The 21,193-nt window shown below is 47.0% G+C and overlaps 1 protein-coding gene across 1 annotated transcript; it reads left to right on the top strand.

Annotated features, from left to right (window-relative positions):
* Nucleotides 1–10,467: 10,467 nt before the first annotated feature.
* Nucleotides 10,468–13,650, top strand: LAJ45_09596 (uncharacterized protein; the record flags this gene model as incomplete). The annotated part of the gene is made up of 4 exons (XM_046119137.1): nucleotides 10,468–10,590; nucleotides 10,691–10,768; nucleotides 10,933–12,396; nucleotides 12,472–13,650. The coding sequence occupies 4 exons, from the start codon at nucleotides 10,468–10,470 to the stop codon at nucleotides 13,648–13,650; spliced, it is 2,844 nt and encodes a 947-aa protein (XP_045967707.1).
* Nucleotides 13,651–21,193: the final 7,543 nt, after the last annotated feature.

The raw sequence follows: 21,193 nt of genomic DNA, 5'->3' as shown, positions 1-21,193 counted from the left end.
CTATACTTGTATTTAAAATGCGACATTCCGATTTAAAGATTCTTGTAAGAGCGATGTACTTAAATATTTAGTATTTAAGATTAGTACCCTTGTTTTTTTTAATACATGACTCAATGCTACTTTAAATACATGCTTGATTTTTCATATAAATTTTTTGATACCCGATAATCATATAATGAGCTCTTATGTCGGGGTATTCAAGGTCCAAAAATACGTGTACTAACCCTTGTGACGCAGTAGTTAGCGTGTCTTTCTTATACAAAATAGTTTAATCTGTATGCTATGCGAAAGCCATCAGTTCGGGCCTGACCTAGGGTACTCCTTTTTGCCGGGGCTAGCTAATTCATGACCACCCCGGAGCTAGCTGCATGAAGTCCTTAAACCAACATCAGACTTTTTTTTTTCTTTTCTGGTTTAATTCATTAATTACATGCAGCCTTAAAGCTATGGAAATAACCAACATCAGTCTGTCTAAACTGTGTTCAAACTATGTGCTCACAGCTCCTCACTCGATAAATGAAATTTTCAACCCGAACAAAGGTTACAATCACATGCATTCTATATCAAGATACAAATTCTGGGGTTATTATATCTATATAAAAGGTTCAGCCCGATGTTCATTCTAATCAAATCAAATTTGTACTAGTATGGCGTACTTACCTCCTCGAGCTCGCAATCGAGTCACATTGTAAGTATTGCATATAAGTACTATATTATACTACCCATTCGATTACAGTCGCAAAATACTACTTCTCCAAAAATTAATAAACTTAGAAACCAGTCTAGAGTATTTAATAACGGAAAATATGAATTAAACAAAAAAAAAAAAAAAGAATAATAACGGGAAATCTCCTTCGCAAACCGAGTGATGACATGTGATGGATGGTTTTATATCATTTCGCGTGGTTACACAACCAACATAGCCGGCCAGCCAACAAGCCCCTAGAGATAGTCTTACTTAGCAAGAACAAACCCTGTGGTAATCTCGGTTAAAGATCAAATATCGATAATTTTGGTTTCTCGAGATGGGATCAGTTGGCACGAAAAGCTGAAATTCCGAAATCAAAACCGCACCCTATGAGTTGTGTGTTTTTCGCAAAATACAGTCAATGGTGGTGACTTCTTGTAGACAAAAGGCGCTTCACTGGTGGCATTTCTTTCTTTTTTTCTCTTAGTCGAGTGATCGGCTATGAATACATTCATCATATATTATCACTCGATAGTAACCAGCTATCCAGTCATAATTTTCTCTTTTCTTTTTTTTTTTTTTGTTTAATTCATGATCTGTCCAGTCATGTATCTATTCGAAATCTATTTATAAATTAATCGAGTGTTTCTAATATACAATCATTCAGGTCCATAAAACTTGTATATATTTTGCTTGATAATATTGATTTCAAAGGGCTGGCTGTGGTTGGTGTGTGTGCACCGGGCACGCTGAGCAAAGTCTGCAGCGCATTGCACTTATGTACGGAGTTAACGGCCAAACAGAAGACTTACAAGTAGACATGACAGTTATATTCGGTATTGCAAGATTGAGCTAGAGATATACCTAAAGCACCTAACCAAGCTCTTGGGTTTCTTGAGATGTCCCTCTTTGCGGTTTGATGACCGTACATGGTCCTCGTGATGCTGAATTTAGTACTTGGTAGATATGGTTGCCTCGCGTGTTTTTTCCGTGATGGGAAAGACAAGTGCCTGCGTATTGTTTCGGAGGAGATAAATTCCTCATAAGTAAATGCCACCAATACACAAAATAAAGTAAAAATCGGTGTGCTATATATGATTGTCACAAAAACATAAGACGCTATGGCCTTAGTGCATATACTAAACCCTACCCACCGATTGTAACGTTGATCCCTTGGCGTTTTACTTGAAAACGCGCGAACACCATGAGATATCACTCGGTTTTAATGGGTATTTTCCCGGCGGCTAATTACATGCGCCTAAATCGCGCATTCAGTTGTGGTTGGAGGCTCAAGACCCAAGACCTAAACCACGTAATAAAATATAGGTCAAAGAGCTTGAATTACCTGACGGGTGTGCCGTTGGTGTCATTACCATTGGACTGCTTTACAAGCGTACGTTGCGCATCGGTGCGCACCAAGCCTCGTTTCAGCCATCATATATGATGTGTTATAGCTCATATCAGTACTCATGACCACATGTGTTCTCCAATCGGGAAATCTTTTTATTTGACTCATCCGAGTTGTTTTTTTCTCGAATTTTGTTTTTTTCGAGGGAATGTGATATCTTGTTCTCGTTCATGAACTATCACTCAGACTGCCGCACAAAACCCGATCTCTGATTCGTCGCCTCTACTCAACGGCTAAACGCCTATCACAACAACCATGTATATTTCGTAAGCCACCATTATGGCTCATGGTATTAACTCACACCTTCAAACATTGAGACTATCACGATATCGCACTTCCCCTCTGTCCCAGCTGCGGGAAACTCGGCTGCATTTCACGATAGCGAAGAACGTTTGCTCAAGCCAATAGTACAAGACATCTAAGCACATTGAGACATCTGGGGACATCTGTTCTTCCCGAGGATCCGATGAACAAAGAGATGGACGGACAAGGCCCATGAGATGGCACAGCCCCATAAGGCTTATGTTTGTTTCTGCTAGACGTAAGGCGCCCCACTGAGGCAGGTACATATGGCACTGGTTCCTGATAGGTCAATGGGCGAGCGAGTTACAATGGATGGCTAAAAATATGAACTGTACGTGTGTTGTTCTTGTATCTTATCAAAAACGAGTGATATCTGGTGATGTGAGACTCATCTTTTTCCTTTTGATTAGTATTCCCTCAAATACGAGTGCGCAGAGCAAGATAGTAAGGAACTTAAAATATGGCTCAAATAAATCCGGCATGTGATCTTCATATGTAGGGTTTGTCGGGGTTTTTGCACTTCCAGCAACCAACCGCGAGATCAAGTGCACATCTGTCTTTCTGCCAGATACCGTTTTGCTGTCATGATCAACGACGTCAAGCTGCCACGATATTCCTGTACTCTTCCTTTTCCCGAAAACCGTTCTGCAAATTCTATCAAAAAGAAATCCTCAACGGCCAAGTATGTATCTATCTAAAGACGACGTCGTTAAATTAAGATGTGGCGGGCCAAGAGGCTGTGGTAATAATCTCCGCCACATCCGATCGACGCTAGGCGTTTTAAGCGATTGTTGTTACGACTCTTGCCTGCCAGAAACCTATTTCGGGACAAAAGGTAATAATTTCACCGTACTAAGCTCGCCACATCTTATTCAAACGTCGGCGGCAAACCCGGTAAGTTACTAATTTTTGTTTGAAGGGGTTGCTTAGGGTAAACATCCCTCCCGAGCCCTAGACCTCGATGGCGGGGGATCGGCGGTCTCCTTCTCCTCTCTAGCAAAAAACCAAATACCCGGCCTTAGCATGCCTTTTCCTGATAACAACCTCCACCAACCTGGAGCCGGAAACCACCATTTTACCCGCCTAGTCATCATGATCCCATTGTCTCTCTACTATGGGAAAATACATTTCTCTCATGTCTCCCATCTTGCGATCTCACGATTAAGGCCTCACGATACACTTCCTCTCTGGGCCACTGAGTGATAGTGATAAGCGGTGATGGTGGGGGGCGGGGTGGTCCTGGCCCTGGCCCTGGCCGTGGTCGTGATGGTGGGGCCCTGATCCACATCTAGGGAAGAATTACTGAACCCGTTGGTACAGGCTACGATCCGTACCTGAATGTTATTGCAGACATCGACATCTTGATCAAAGCCAGCGGTAGGGTGAGATTTTGTTTGCATGTTCATAGGGCCGGGGGCCGTTTCCCAGGTTTTCAGCTATGATCAATTGCTCACCGGACCGACCGACTATGTGTTGTTCGGTCGATGTGACACTGTTTTTCGCAAAGGACACAATTGCAATTGCAAACAATCTTCGATTTCGGCTACTCGAATACCGTTTGTAGCCGGATCTTAATTTGCACTTAACCAAAACACCCTCGCCTTTTTAATTTTCTCATAGGGAGAAGGCAAGGCAAGGCAAAGGCAAAGGCAAGGCATAGGCTACATATCTTGATTTGGGCCTGGCAGCCTGCGATTTCAGATCGATGGACGGGTATATGCCAGTGAATTCGATCTCATGCTGTTGCGGGACATCTCAACGTCGTCGCAAGTAAAGCACAACGAACAACGCACGTCTTAGTTACTCATCTGGATAGTGAAGAGCTATTGGACCTGAGGGGGTGTGCGAGAAGGGCCCGAGGTTATGTGATTGTGCCTGTTTTTTTTCGCATCTGAGATATTTATATAGTCATTTTTGTTTCATCGTTTCATCCGCTTTAATGATCATTGCGGGTAAGGCATCGCGCGCGCACGGGAAAAAAACAAAAATGTCCATCAGGAAACTTAAAGAGACAAAGAGGGTGTTGTTGGAAAATAGCGAGATGGTAAAAGTACCTTGTTTGGGGATATCTTTGGCATATCTTTGGGGTAATGTTCGTTTTACCAGTTTTCCAAGGCCACAATGCATATCTGGCCTCATCTCAGTAATAATGTCTGGAGATCAGAGGAGTCAATGCAATGGGCGTCGGCCATCATCTATCGGACGGCAAAAACATACCCAAACATGACGCTCCGGAAGAAAAGTGTTCGTTAAATTCTCTGATATATGCACGGTACGGCTAAGTTACACCACACCACACCACACTATCTCTCTGTCCATGCCCTGTACCCAAAGAATTTGTTCCGATCCACGTTCTCGGGCTGAGTTTGCGGGGCCCACCACCACATTATTATCAGCATACCTAAACCTAGCTGATGATGCGCCGTAGGCATGTACTCCATCAGATCTGAAGATTTGCTACATGACACATACCGGAGAAAGGGCACACGCCTCCAAAACCCCTACCCTAGCCAAGTAATGATGGGTGTGTGGTACGTGAGAGAGACGTAAGGCCTATCTATGTGTGTATCTGTTAAAAATATCTCCGTAAACCAAGATCTGCCCACCCATGATCCCCCCCCCCCCCACTTTGTTTACCCGCTGCGACCAAACAAACCGGGGAGAGGTCCTGTGTGCGAGAAAAGTTTCGAGATCGGTCTGAACTGAAAGATCGTTAAAATATCGAAGGGTCCCACCCTTCCCTTAGCAAGCCATGCAGGTCATTCAAGTGACAAGAGTCATGAGCTGAGATATGAAGCTACTGCTGTATCATGTAGATGTAGGTATTCTCCCCACATTACCGCTTGAGCTCTCCTGCGCTGCGTACCGGACATCATACATACATAGCTGCTGTCTCTCCTCCACGATGGATCGTACTCTGCACTCTCCCCCCTCCCCCAAGTTCCAACTGTTAGCTGCACAGCCGGACTGGTTCCCGTTATCGACGATAGAGTGTGTCTGTATAGATAATATCAGAGCGGCCAGAGATGTGTTTAGCGTTAGCTCGCAGGCAAACCCCTGACCCTATTCTACTTTCCGGGTATGTAGTTTAAAAAAATAAGTCACTTGGGCAGCTCCAGGCACGGACCAACGTCTGACACTTGCTTGCAGTGATCGTGAGGATATAAGAAACATCAGGAAAAAGTCCATTTGCGATCGCGATAGTCCTGCGCGTATCTCATATGGCGCACACACCGCTACCCCCAGAGGCACCGTACATATGTACGGTAGGCATAGCATTGCCTGAGATGACCGGGTGTTATAGGTTCGTATCTGATGTACGCCGGTAGCGGGGTCGTTGGAGCACCCGACCCCACAATTACTCCGCAGTTAGCAGGACGCAGAACGATGTATGCGAAGCCGGTAGTAGTACTAGTAGTGACAATCATGGTGGTAGTGGTGGTGTGGTGATTGACGGTGGTGATGGCAATGTTGAAAGGTGGAGAGAGGTGGAGGTTGCGTTGCGATCCTACGATTCAATCTTGAACGTCACTCCGAGGCAAGTAGTAACAGATCAAAAAGAAAGAAATTAACGATCTAAAAAACAAAATTTGTATTTAGTAACCGTGCTGTAGATTGACACTCTAGACTTCCAAGCCTTATCTGCCACCCTCAGGCCAGAACGTCCAAACAAGACACAATTCCCCCTTGCCCTCGTAACACAACGTTTGTGAAGGAGAAAAATTTCGTATTTTTTTAATTTTGTTTCGAGTGTGCGAGATGTGTGGTCGAGATCTGGAACCAATCACCGCATCCACATCTCGACTGCTTCCCGTCATTCGTGCTGTTTAGCGATTACCGATATATCCCACACCACACACAGTGTCACACACCACACACCTTCCACGTCTCCAATCAATTCCCCGAGAATCTCCTGCTGCATGTTTCACTTTTATGCTGATTGGTCGCCCAAGTCGCTCTTCTCCAATGGACGGACAGACGGGGGTTTGTTGCTTAGTGGAATGAAAAAAAATCGGTTGACCCCCCGCCCAAAAAAAACTAAACTACTGTGCTGCGCTGCATGGAAACTTTTTTCGCTCGCAGATGCACATGAACGAGCGATTGGGTACTGAAATTGTAGATGTTTGTTTGCTTTGAAAGTACGAGAAGGTCCTTCGGGAAACAATCAGCCTTGCTGCTGCGGCGCTGGGTAAATGTCATTTCCGACGTATCTCATGTTTGTTTCGGATTGCGTTGGTTGGTTTCGTTGTTTAGTTGGTTTGTTTAGTTGGTGGGTTGGGGTTGCATCCGTTGGTTGGCCAGGGACGAACGACAGCCAGACAGCACAGGAACGAGACAGAGGAGAGCCTAGGTCATATCATGTCACGTCATCCATTATTACTTCTTTTCTTGGTGGAAATCTATTTTTTCTTTATTTATTTTTTCCTTTTCTTTATTTTTTCCTATTACTTGTTGTTTTAGGCGTGCTAACACATATATAACTCAAAACTTTTGTGAAAGGCATGAACGTCAGCAGCAGAATACTCATCTCGATCTCATACACCACTAGATTTAAACAAAATCCGATTGCTGCTCATCGTAGGCGCGGATATCGCCCTACCTATCATGCAAGTCAAGCCAAACCAGTTGAATTCACCCACTAGAGCAAGTAGGTAGAGACCGTAGAGTAATGTACCATGGCCCTCGTAGAAACGGGTCCAATCCAATGCGTGCATCAGATTTGGAACTCGGTGGTGGTCCTTTCTTTTCTTTCCCCTTCGACGAATCTATCCTTTTTTCTTCTTCCTCCCCCGCCACCGGTACTCCCCCCAGTAACTTTGAAGCGGGCGTCATCCGTTTCGAGAAGCGCAGCATATGTAGTCTAGTGTTTTTTGCAATTGAACGCGGCAAATTTCAACGAAGATCTGATTGAAGGGCACGTCTCTTTCCTCTAGCTCTCTCTGTTCGCTGATGACGATGACGATGATGAAATTTACCCCGGAGTATCAGTCCAGCTGGAATGTATGTAGGCGCAAGTAGATATATCCAGCCAGAAAAAAAAAGGACCACTGGAAAAAAGAAATAATAAAATAAAAAATAAAGGGTTAATTGGGAGAAAAAAACAAAAAACGGGCCCACACCCGTTAACGTTCTCCTGAGTATCTATCTCCTATCTAGACTAATCTAGAAACGCCCAGCCTATCACAGTGTGGGGGTGATGAGAGTGCCAGTGGAGGACGCCGAAGGTTTCTACACACGACGGGGAACAGAGAAGGGAGTACAAATTTCTGACATGCACACTGCAACTCTGAGACTTGACCCGAATTGAAATTAAGTACCGAGTCAGTTCAGTTCAGTCCGGTCCGGCTCATCCCTTTGGATGTAGGACTGTAGAGTAGAGTACTCGTACAGTATGTAGCACTTTAGATATGTAGGCCATCACTAAGTGGGGAACCAATTTGGGTGGGTGTGTGTGGTGAGCGGGAAAAAAGAAAAGCATCGCGAATTAATTGATGAATCTCTGCTGATCTGGGGCAAAAAGGTTAGGTACGGACCGAAGGGTAGCTTGCTTGCTTCATGTCCACGATGGTTTTACCAAGGTGTGAATCTACGGTAGACGTTGCTTCTAGTACTGCTAGCTTTGTTGATCTAGGGATTGATCTTGAATCTTGATGGCTTGCGCCATTGTGCGGGCAGTGGGTGCGATTCCAATAGTTTGAGGTTGGTTCCCTGGGTGGTGAACGGTTGGGCATGAAATCTACAGAGGTGAAATTCTGGGGTTGTACCTACTTACGTGGTGGTGGGTTGGGTTTTGGTTGTGAATCTGTGATGGTGTGTGGTGGGTGGTGGGTGCACTCTGTAGATACGGTACGGTGCGAGAACTGTTGAGCGTGTAGAAAGTTCGATGAACAGACGTCAACCTGCCGGGGTACCTACCTACGTAGGGTAGGGTAGGGTAGGGGGGTACACTAGGGGAGACGCGAGAACTGGAGGGGGGTGTCGTGTGGGTAAGGGTCTGTCTGGTCTGGTCTGGGGGGGGGATGATGTATGGGCAGGGGGAGGCATAGTTACAGGCATACAGCTAGAGTAGGAAGGAAGAAGGAATTGCCATGCGGAAGTGATGGGGTCAGTGGGTTGGAGTGGGTTGGATTGAGTTAGATCGAAAAAGCCCATTGCATTCCAGGATGCACATGATGGATGCTCAATCCATGAAAAGAGACACAATTCCATGTTGCGCTGTTCGAAATAGCAGCGAAAGTAGAAAATGAGTGGGCAAGTGGGCGAATGGAGGATTTGACAGACGGGGTGCAGCCGAGGGAAGACAAGCCTAGACAAGACACACACACAAGGCTGGCTCTGCCCTGGGGAACTCAATAGTACGGTAGGGGAGTGTAGGCCGACTAAGGAGAAGAAGGTTGAAGGCTAGGCGTAACGAGGTACCGCTCGTACCAATTGCACTATTCTATTCTCTCTCTACTACTACTACTACTATATTGCTATTGATTACTACTGCTACCCAAGAAAAAAGAAAAAAAGCGAGTGCTCACCTCTTGTCGCTCGTACCTGCTCTCTAAGCTAAAGAGTGACAAGTTCCTCTGGAGTACATACAGACCAGAAGCGCTAAGCAAGAACACAAAAGTCACAGTTTAATTTTTCGATCGGGTGAAGATTGGTCGAGTGATCCCGTTGAATCGGAGATTCGTTGAGCCCTGGTGCGCGCTTGTGTGTCGCTGCAGGGCATCGCTGGCCCTCTATTCGGGTGTACATGTGTTGGAGGATGCAGCAGCAAGCAAAAGCAGGCTCGTAATGTACTCTACCAACGTGATCTCTCTGGTCTAACTAAGCTGGGGCTCTGCTAAATTTATTTTTTTCGTTTTCGTTGTTTTTTTTCCCTCTTTGTCGCGCTCCGCTGACTATGTAGGTCTAAGGTACCACTCACTCTGCTCTGCTCTATGTACAGGTCGCGAGTTGTTCTCTAGCTACCTACTCTAGCTTCTCCCCATGGGTGTGTGTTTACTGTTTCCTTTTGGGCGTTTAGTTTGCTTCTGGCTTCTGCATGTATGTTTTCAGTGTAGCTATTTCGACTGTGTTCCCCTTTTTTGGTTCTACCTCCAAATATAGGCCTCACAGCGCCTTCTGCTCTCCGGTTTCAGGAAACTCTGGAACAGTAAGGGGAAAAAATAATCCCATCTGGCGGCCGCCGCCGCAGCAGCAATTCTTGCAGCCAGCAGCCAGCAGCAACAGCATCTCCTCCTGCTTCTGCTTCTGCTGCCGCTGGCCCAGGCAAATCAGGGAAGAGACAGCCTAGAAGGCAAACTGAGCAATGGTGATAGAGCGGCAGCAGAGAGAAAGCAGCAGGAAAGATGGCTGATCGTTGGACAAATCGATCGACTGATGACAGGCGGTCCATAGTAATTCCGGTGGCCCCGCCAACCAGGCACGACCATATGTTTAGACGCATTAGCGGCGACTGACTCTGGGTCCTGTCTATTATGGATACCACACTCCCCCTTACCCCAGCATACGGCTCTTTCTCACTCGCTCACATCTTTAGAAACCCCTGCCTGGTAAACTTGTAAGCGCAAGCCCTCCACCCCCCATCATGCAATTGCGTGTCAACACATCATGGGCTCAATCATCTTGACCTACGAGCTTCGATCTGAGCTGTTTGACCTTGACTAGAGTACCTACCTCTTCCTTTTTCCTTCCTTCTCTTCCTTCTGATATAAACACCCATGTCATGCATTCGGAATATGCATAACTGCTTAAAGAAAACTGTGCATATACGCCGAGGGTGAGAGAAAAGAAAGATCAGAACGGAAAGCAAAAAAAAAAGCCTCTAAGAAAAAACGGAGAAACAGTAAGAGGGAAAAAAAAATTATACACGATATCCAAGAATTCAACACTCGATCTCTACCTACCACACCCTTCAATAATGAAAAGTCTTGTAACTGAGCATCCAGATGGTATAAAGATTCATAACTACCAGCTCGTTTCCACTCTCTTCTCAATATCATCATCAGCATCATTACTCTTTAAGGCACTCATCCGAGCCATTCTTTTAGTAGTAGTCTTTGTTCTTAGTCTTATGTCTTGGAAGGCACTACTGCAACCCTTGATCACTGCCTCGACCACGCCGAGTTCCTACCTGTCTGCACCACTAGCGTACTTTGTCTCATTTCTGATCTGCTGTATTATCTTATTCCCGTTGGTATGTTATTGTTGGGGTTGCTATTATGTGGCCATATTTCAAACCATTATAGGAGTGTGTGACGGCCAGTGCGCTAACTCGTATATATATATTCCCACAGGCTCCTCAGTTTTCAGTTTTAGCATCAATCATGGGTTCCTTTAGCGTTTTCTCCCGGATGGCCATGGGCCTGAAGAAGGTAGGCTCTTTCAAAAAGTCAAAAGTCGTTCAGCAGCAGGATGCACAAGTTTCACAGGTTTTACTCCCCAGCCCCAATACCAACAACCACCCTTCAGGAAAACTAACTGCTGTCCCCTTTTTGTTTTGAAGACGAAAGGAAAGGTTGTTGATGTAGTGCAAAAGAGATTCTCTTCAGAACCCTCATCGTCCGCAGCCGCGCCATCGAAGGATGTCGTCGCTGCCGTCGAGCCAGCTGCACCAGTTGTAGCTGCTGTAGCTGAGGCCCCAGTGGTCGAAGCACCCAAGGCTGTCGAACAGGTCCCTACCCAGGTGGTCGAACCAGTTGTTGCAGCTCCCGTTGTTGTTGCAGAGCCCCAGGTCGAAGAGGCCGTGGTTGCTGTGGAGACTATCGTGGCCGCCCCCGTCCCTGAGCTTATCGTTGCCCCCACAGCAGAGATTGTTGAGGAGGTTTCAGTCGTTGAGCCCGTGGTCGAGACTGTCGTCGTGCCCGAAGTTGTTGAGGAGGCCATTGCCGCCCCCGTCCTTGTTTCAGTTCCCGTCGTCGAGGCTGCCGTTCCTGAGGAAGTCGTTGCTGCCATCGTTGCCCCTGTAGTCGAAGAAGAGGTCTCAATCCCAGAGAAGGAAGTCCTCGAAGTCGTCTCAGTTCCTGAAATCAAGTCCACCGAAGAAGAGGTTGTCGAACAGGTCTCAATCCCAGAGAAGGAAGTCCTCGCCGTCACCGAACAAGAATGTATCTCAATGTCCACCCAGCTTGCTATGATCCCCACCTTCGCCATGTTTGCCATGCCAGAGCCAGAGGTTTTCGAGGCTGCCCCCGTTGTCGAATCGTCCAAGGTCATTGAGGAAGTTGCTGCCCCCGTCACCGAAACCGTCACTGTCACCGAACCCGAGGTTGTTGTCGCTGCTCCCGTCATCGAGAAAGAGATTATCGAAGAGGTTGCCGTTGCCGCCGAGCCTGTTGTCGAGACCGTCACTGTTGCCGAGCCCGAGATCGTCGAAGAGGTCGCCGCCGAGGTTGAGGAAATCGCTGTCCCCGTTGAAGTTGCCGCCCCAGTCGAGGAGGTCATTGAAGTCGCTGCTCCCGTCGAGGAAATCATCGAAGTCGCTGCTCCCATCGAAGAGGTTGTCGAAGTCGCCGCCCCAGTCGAGGAAGTCATTGAAGTCGCCGCCCCCGTCGAAGAGGTTATCGAAGTCGCTGCCCCAGTCGAGGAAGTCATTGAAGTCGCCGCCCCCGTCGAAGAGGTTATCGAAGTCGCTGCCCCAGTCGAGGAAGTCATTGAAGTCGCCGCCCCCGTCGAAGAGGTTATCGAAGTCGCTGCCCCAGTTGAGGAAATTGTTGCCCCCATCGAGGAGGTTGTCGAGGCCGTCTCTGTTCCCGAACCCATTGTTGCTGCCGTTGCCGAGATCGCTGTTTCCGAGCCAGAGGAAGTCGTAGAGGCCTCCATCCCTGAGCCTGCTGAGATCGAAATGGTTGTCGAAGAGGTCGCTGTCGCCGAACCCGAGGTTGTCGAGATCGAGCTCCCAGTTGAGGAAGAGATCATTGTCGCCGCCGCCCCCGTCGAGGAGGAGATCGTTGCCGCTGTCGAGGAGGTTGCTGAAGTCGAATCCGTTGCCGTTGTCGAGAAGGTAAGCATCATAGTGCAGCTAATAATTCCTACTATTGCAACCCAAAACGGAAATACTAATAATTGCCTTCTCCAGATCGAAATTGTCCACACCCCATTCAATGCCGCCATGCTCCCCCGCTTCATGACCCAGACATACCCCGTCGAGGAAGTTGCCGCCGTCGCCGAGCCAATTGCTATCAAGTCCTGCACTGCCCCCGCCGAGTTCGCCGAGCCAATGCCCATCAAGCAGCTCTGCTCTTGCCCCTCTGTCGAATCTTTGAACTCATCGTACTGTGACTCCAACGCCGCCTCCAACTCTGTAGATGATGCCTCCGACAACGAGTCAAACACTGAGGAGATCACTGAGGAGATCATGTCGCCTACCACCGAATCCGAGACCGAGACCATCACCTTCGAGGCCCCCGAGAGACCCGTTTCCTGCCCACCCATGGGAATCAGCCAGAAGTACAGCCTCCGCGAGATCCGTGACCCCCGCCTCCAGAAGAACATCCGCGCCTGGGCCCAGCAGTCCGAGGCTATGGGAATGACCGAGGAGACCTCCGCCAGTAACAGCTCCGATTCTGAGAGCCACTCTGAGGAGGGCGACTACGACTACGAGCGCAGCCCACCTCTCAGCCCAATCAGCAGTGCCGGCGGTAACGACGGCGAGTGGGGCGGTGAGCTCAAGGTCGAGAGCTTGGACAAGATGGAGACCGTTGTCGAGGTTGAGACCGTCGAGGAGATTGAGGCCGCCGTTGAGGAGGTTGAGGCTGTCGAGGAGATTGAGGCCGTTGAGGAGAAGGCCACCATCGAGCTTGTTATCCCAGAGGTCGTCAAGACTGAGGTTCCCGAGCTTGTCATGGAGGTTGCCGAGAAGACCGAGCTGTTTGTTCCCGCCGCACCCGTCGAGATCGAAGTCCGAGAGGTCGAGATCGCCGTTCCCGAGCTCCCAGCTGTCATCGTCGCCGAGAAGGCTGAGGAAATCGTCGCCATTGAGGAGATCGTCGCCGCCCCGGTTGTCCAGAAGGTCGAGGAGGTCGTCGCAATCCAGGAGATCGTTGAGCCTACACCTGTCGAGAAGTCAATTGTTGTCGTCGAGGAGGTCCCAGTACCTGCCGAGGAGGCACCAGTAGAAGTCCAGGAGGCCGAGCCCACACTGGAGGTTGTTGAGGCCGTCAAGCCAAAGAACACCCAGGTACAGAAGAAGAAGAAGAAGCTCTCCAAGAAGGAGCGTCTGAGCAAGGGCGGAAAGAAGAAGGGCGGAAAGAAATAGATTCTATCCACTCTCCTCTTGCCGTTTTGTCTATTATTTTTGCGATTCAGTTGTTTACGTTCGTATGTTCCGTTTGCCACAGCCCTTTCGGTAACACCTATTTACATTCTCATTTGTTTCTGATTTTTTGCGCGGCCTTTTAACATTCATGTCCTTACTTTATTTTCACGCCCCATTTCTAACGTTATATGTTTTATCACCTTTTTTTACATTGTTTTTTATAAGATTGATGGGTTTGGTGCACAAGGGTCTATGATACTTCTTTTGAGAAGATGTTTAGTAGTTGATGGGTTTTTTCTCTCTCTTTTTCTGAATTGTGTTGTGAGGGTTCGGTGGGAGGGGTATGGGTTATTTTTTTCACTTTTCATTTTTGCGTGTTCAATTTTTTCTCTCATTTTATTCGGTAAAAAGAAAAAAGGAGTCCTTATTTTTCTGCTGTTATGCAATTCACGAATATAGTTATATTCCAATCAAAAAAAAATTACTGTTACAGTTATCTTTTTGTTTGCGCCCTTTTTTTTTTTGATCGTGTTTTTGTCTTGCGATTTGAGGCTCGAGTTTGTGAATAGTCTTTTAATTGAACTCAACTGAATTGTCTAAATGAACAAAATTGAACTTGAACTTGCAAATACTTAGCAGAATGAACGAGTTGAAACGATGAAAGCTGACAGTCGGCGGAGAAGGGGGGGGGGAAGGAAGAACGAAAGAACAATGGACTCCATGGCGCAACACCACGGCCACACGTATGTTAGTTACGGCGGTACCTGTGTCTATCGGCACGAACCCCGCCGAAGTCGGGTTTCAAAAGCGCGCAGTTTATGAGTGGCCAGCTAGACATGTCCGATGCCGCTCAATTATCAACCGTCAGCTGCCGCGGGGGGGGGGGGGGGGGGCAGCCTAGCCCTCGCTCGCTCGCTTGCCAGTACTCCAGGAAGCATCTCCTCGTACATACATAGAGTAATCATCCCTCGTTATGGTATGGTCTGGTATGACGGTATGGATGATGGGTATGGAACGGTGGGCTAGAGTTAGCGGCCGTGACAGACTTAATTGACATCGTCTACTCTACACAGACAGAAGAAACAACCTCAATTCCTTCATCACCGCCCCCTGTAGTGCAATTGTGCAATTGTGGACTTGACCTGACTCTTGCTCGTATAACTAGAGTAACCGCCTGCGTGCTTAGCTTGTGGACCGATTGTTACCCTTGCAGCCCATTGGTGTGTCGTGTATCATGTACCTGCCGGTACACCAGAACAGCACTAGTCTGCCTGCCTAGCTACAGAAGAGTAGCCACATGACATCTCGGAGGTTTTTCTTTTCCTTTGAGGTCTCGAGTTGGGAGAAGGAACGCCGATTTTTATTTTTTTTTCTTCTCGATTGATCGGGATTTTTCCTTTTTGTTTTTGATTCGCCTCCCTCTCTTGGTGGAGAGTGCAGTATATATTCTGGTTGGTTCCCACTTGGATGCGTGCATTCGTGCATTCGTGGGGTGCATCATACATCACAGCAGCGTCCGTCCCCGCAGCGCAGAGAAGTGACGGAGCGAAGGAGAGGCAGGATTCACAGACAGACAGACGTGACGGAGCGAGCGAGGGCGAGACAGACAGAGACTGAGAGACAAAAGGGCCCGCTGCACCGCATCGCACTCGATCGCTTCGACGCCCCACACTGCTTGTATGTACCCGGCATTACCACTTGGGCTCGGGGTACATCACTCATGGGGGGCCGACGGTAGCCTCCGAGGTTCCGAGGGTGGGCGGTAGGCGGTGGGCGGAGAATGAATAATGGGGAATCATATGACTTGACTGCTTATGTATGTTAAGTTCAGAGAGGTTCTGGGTTACTGACCAGGTAGAGTGGGTAGAGACTTACATGCTGTTCTTGCCTACATATGTCGACCTGGGGAGTGAGTGAGCTCAGACCGTCTCTCCCAACCTCTTACTTCTTCTTTCTTCTTCCACACCCCATCCCGATCCTTCCCCCCACAATTCCAAACTGGCTGTAGAAGGAGCTCACGGACTTTGGGATTGGACTCTCCCCTCAGCCTGATCCCCTGAAACCTATGCTTGCTGTGGTTAAATCTTCAACATCACCGACCCTGCCTAAGGAAACTGGTGAACCTAGCGAATAGCTACTCTGGCCCGCACAACCGAATTTCAGTGTCAGTGCTTCCCATAGCTAGCTGATGCAGATACGCAAATCGACGGTATACGCAGGCACACTGGTCTAGATACAGCAATTAGAATTGGAATTGGAGTTAGGGTTAGAATTAGAATTAGAATTAGAAATGTGTACCGCCCATGGGCCATCAAAGGGAAAAAAACACTCGAAAAAAGAGGAGGCCATAGAACAAAAGAAAGAAAGGGGAGATCACGTAAAGTACTCTTCATTCGGCGATCACGGAATTGGGGTGGGATGGAAACCCGCGATCTCTGTGCTTAAATTCTTCCACGGACAGCTCCTCCGGATGTTGTGTTGTCTCACCCCATTCTTCTTAGTGCCCGTTGCCGGCCGTCGGGCGACAACCGCGCGCCGCGCCCGCATAATTAGGGCTAGTTTGCCGAAATGAAAAGCGAACGTCAGTAAACAATCATGGGATGTCACTCGTTTAATTAAGGAAATTTTGGGGTGACATTGAGATTGAAGAGGTGGTGTATATGTATTCCCAAAAGCGGGTGTTGGGCTAATGTTGTCTTGGGGTCGAAACTTAGAAATAGTGGGGAAAGTATAATAAAACCGGGAAAACTTGTGAGACCGAGTTTCTCGGTATTGGGGTCTTGAGTGCAATATGTTTATCAGCTCGAATGTTTTCAATGAATTGAGTCATGGGAGAGAATAAAGAAAGCTGAGCAGGTACGTGTAAGCTGGTAGATTTACCAGGGATCATGAATTAAACTTCACCCGAGCCTAATCGTTATTCCGAGTGAGTTTTGGTGCAGATAATTGCATGAACGAAAAGTCGAATTTGTCAAACACTGTAATTTGAGCTAAGAACCATGAACCATGGTCAGCTTGATGATTCCTCGTCAACGGATACAGTTTATAATACCCCGCACAGGTATAGAGACGAAGCTATGTTTTCCCTTCTTCCGATCATCACGAAAATATGTGAATCATATATCATGACGCAACCAGCTGTTTAGTGATATATCGATATCTGGCCCAAAGATAATTAGTGCTCATTGTAAAATCTCAAGTAATTTTTGATGTAAGTGCAAACCAAGATAAAACAAGCATTATTCTACCTTTAGCGAATTCAGCGAGTTTTCAATGCCGAAAAGCATAACTGGTGGGAGCAGATTTCAAAACCTGTGTAGGTTTGAATAGGGTCTAATGATCTCCACTGCAACCATGCCGATATCTACCATTAACATGAAACCTAAGCTTCTAGCTGCTGCACAGCCCCCTGCCGGTCTTCACTCCGCTAGTATCATAGCTTGATTAGTTTTTAGTTTTGAGATATCAAGTTCTAAACTCACCCATAAAAGTCTAATAGCCGCTTTTCGGAATCCTTTTTCTCGAATCTCGGGCTTGGTTCTCGTTTCTTAACGCTCACCCAGGATATGATCGCAACGACTTGACGCCCCCCGGGAATAACGAACATCCAGATCGAAATCTCGGGAAACACGATAACTGCGCTTTCCCTTGAGAACGGCAACTACCCTGGACCGGCGAGACTGATTTGTGCGGGGAAAGCATTGTTACAGAGTACAAGTATAGTCTGAGTTATGAAGTTATTATTTTCTTCAAAGAGAGAAAAATCTTGGCTTTGATAAGCTTGGGTCCTTTGTGCTCCTCTTGATTCGTTACGGTATCCGTATTGCATATTGGTGACATGAAATGCTGTATTAAACTTAGAAGCTAGGACGGAAAAATTTCCCCAAAGTTAAACTGTGAGTTCAGCTGGTCATACTCTGTGCTTCCTGTGGGTTCCTCATGTAACTGGCCTTTTATTTTTTTTTCCCTTTATTTTTTTCTCTTTCTCTCTACGATCCCGTTTGCCTCCGAGATTCGCAATATCCAAAACGCTGCCCAGCTGCAGGCCAGCATTATATATCCTCGGTTACTAACATGAAAACCAGCCATTGGCATTAAACCGTAGATCATGACGATTAATCAATGCATACGTCAACAAAAAGAAAATAAAACAATAATTCATGGTCGGGAAGAGTCTCTCGATTTCGGCGCTCAAGAGTCCAACTGCCTGTATCGTGCATAAGCCTAGGAATCCTAGGATTATTCAAGTTAGGGAAAAAACTCCGTAGATTGTGTACGCGTAGATGCACATACATACGTACATATACGGCGTCCCCTTGATCCTTCTCTCGCGCGTAACGCTGGGGTATCCCTATTCGGCAAATTAGTGTTCGCTCGCTCGGGAAATAAGAAACAACCGATCACGAACAAGCAAGGTGTAAAATATATGGGGTAGTTGCCCAGCTTTTGTGGGTACAAGGAGGAATACAAGTAAGGCTGCGTAAACTGCATGTACACTAGTTATGTGTGAGGGTACCCGGGTTGAGTTTATATTAAAAATCGGCAATGCGCGCCATATCTCTGGAGATAAACCTTATCTATCACAGCGATACATAGGTATCTACACACTTGTAGATATTTCATCCCACAATAATTAAAGGTATGCAGGTATCTCCTTCTAAATGCAAGACTGTGCATGCCCCTCGTGTAGAATTCCGAGTGGCTTCGAAGTCTAGACTATTGAAATTGAATTAGGAGAAAAGACTCGTCAGAGCACGTACCCAGAGCCATTTAACAGCGATCTGAAACCTGGAAAGTCATGTCTCGAGGATGAGGCATGCAAGAGACAGGCGTGGGGGGGGGAGGGGGGGGGGACCACGCGTCATAGGGTATTTGCGCCAGGCTGATTCAAGAGAAGACCTCCGTGCCGAAGTGAAGACTCCTTCAGCTTCAACAATAGGAAACATTTGAGTATTTCTCAATAATCACGAGAATCATGCCGATCACGTGCAAGGATTCGCTTTGTCGTCCACACAAACCCATGCCTGCAGATCGTCTCGGAGATCCGGCAAGTAACCCAGTGCCCAGAGTTTCAAGGGAACTATCTCCAATAGATCTCCATAGGTTGGAAACTTGGCGCTATTTAGTACGAGGTTTCTAGGCTCTTCTTAACTTAAGCTTACCGCAATCACCAATTTGTCCGCTCAATATCCGGTCTATTCAGGGTAGTAAGCTTTGTGCGTCTCTCTTAAGTCTTGGCTGAGATTATAACAAAAGATACACATACATTACTTAGTAGGCCTCTGCTATGCATCTCCATCTGTGGCTTTTGAACGAACCAACGGGAAAATATTTTTCCGACATCGCGCAACGCCAAGTCCTGCAAACCTACTATAAATGGTAGCAAAGATAAACGACGATCAGCCTTATAAGCATTATCAACCCAACAATTGAATTATAGGGAGCAGCCTTTCCCGGAAAGATAATATAGCTATCTTAAAAGTTTAAATAGGCAAAACAGTGTCTCTCCCATGATATTCGTTGTAAATAGTGGAACTTGCCTTAGACTGGAGTACCCCATAAAATCTCATTTGCATCTGTTGAGAAGCACTTCACGTTGTCAAATCTGCAGAAGCAACGCTTAATAATTCAAACGTAGATATCATAAATTACCCATTCGAATTGAAAAGCAATTACTTGGCACGAACATTCGGCTCAATGAGACAAATATGGGTTATCAAGTGGGAGTACAACACCCGCCAAGCTCTTCTTGGCCCTAACCCAACCCTTTCCGTCCGGCGGCCCGTTGTTTTCCAACGGGTGTGGCGTCGGATAAGTCCCTATCTCAGTATGGTCGAAGTGATCCGGATCCCTTTACAGGTTATCCTGTCTACTCCACGTCACGCACTAGAGTAACATAACTCCCATTGAGAATGATAAATCCTTTGATAACCGTCACTGAAACCTAAAGTGGGTTTCCAGGGATCGGATGAATTTCATAGCTGTATTTGCGATTAGCCACATACATATATACACATGTTTAGGGAAGCTACGCTTGCACTTGCACTTATCTGTAGCCCAGCCAGTCACGGCGTGTGGGATGGGATGTGCACCATTCCTGAAGATGTTTACAAGTCTGACACGTGCCCCATTATCAACCACGTAGTTGCAAAAGGCTGTCTGGGAAGTCTGTGGGGTCGAGGTGCAATGTCGTCGTTGATCTGATTCTACTCAAATAGTATTGCTTTTGTGGTGTAACTACCACCTGTAGGCAGGCATGGCAGGAGGTAGATAGGCAAGTTGGTATACCTGATCCGCCGTGACAAACAAACGTTAATATCGTTCGTGTAATATCTTAGTAGAACGTCTACGGATGGATCTAGTTGCGAATAGTTAACATAGTTAACTGGGGTATATACATACCTGTGCATACCTAGAGTAGCAATCAAGGGGATGAGCAAGAGGACACACGCATGCCCTCCACACACCCCAGATCATCAAGTTCCGCTATATCAAACTTCGCCAATTGCAAGTTTACTCGGTGCGAGAGATTAGGTCCTCGCAGCTGTACAGGGTGTAGGGATATGCAGCTCTGTTACATAGGATTTGGTTTGTCGGGACTACAGGGGGGTACGTCGCGTAAGTCCTAGCGTCGTCTGGGATACGCCAGATTCGGCCCATCCCAGCCATCTGGCCCAGGGTACAGCGAATAGCAGATTGTTCCGGTACCAATGTTTACAGATAATGAGCTCGATGCGTTCGCGTGGCTGCTAAACCCGTAGGTCATGTAAGCTTGGACTCCGCCACTTCCATTGCTTTTCATCTCCTTTTACTCCCTAAGGAAATTCAAAATCAAAGCCTCAACATACTCAGCACTTACTATGCGCCTGCTTTCTAGAATTTCTATAACGACACTGTATGGCTGTATGTGTGCCCATACAAAATAAAAATAATACGCCCGTATTTCTCGCCCCCAACAGGCAAACAAAATTGCCGGCATGTATGATCGTCGTAGGGATATACCACATATTCAATAGGGTCTTGGTATAACTCTTTCGCATGATCATGATAGGTTGAGAACGGAAAGATATTATCGTTGTTCCAGTTCCCGACTCCCAACTCGCCAGGAGCCGCAAATTTTCCTCCCCAGTGACTGAGACAGGAGGACCGTGATATCACTTACAGCAATATTCTGCCGCTACATGCTTGGTCAATCCCTACCAAGAGAAATTGATAGAAACATTTCCTTGCCAGCATAAGCCAGTAACTCTTTGACTCTTTTCCACGTGAGACATGCCTAAAAAGCAGGAAACTCTCCACCCCCCCCCCCCCCCCCTTGCGGTACATATATCATAACCTCGCCGCCGCCCCAAAAGTGAACAAATATTCTCTGCCATCATCATCGGATATTGATTATCATTAACCTCAGTATCTTCCTTTAACTTCAGCAGATACATCCGGCAGGCCATACTGGGACCCATAGCAGTATTAATTTCCCTCACGTTCGGCATCTAACATACGGTAAGCTTTTGGAGTTGTAAATGATTGATATAATTTACATATT

This window comes from Morchella importuna, assembly GCF_003444635.1.
Source record: "Morchella importuna strain M04M26 chromosome Unknown Morimp01GS037, whole genome shotgun sequence".
Classification (NCBI taxonomy): Eukaryota; Fungi; Ascomycota; class Pezizomycetes; order Pezizales; family Morchellaceae; genus Morchella; species Morchella importuna.
Note: the sequence above shows the minus strand (reverse complement) of the source record. Positions and strands in the feature narration are given on the sequence as shown.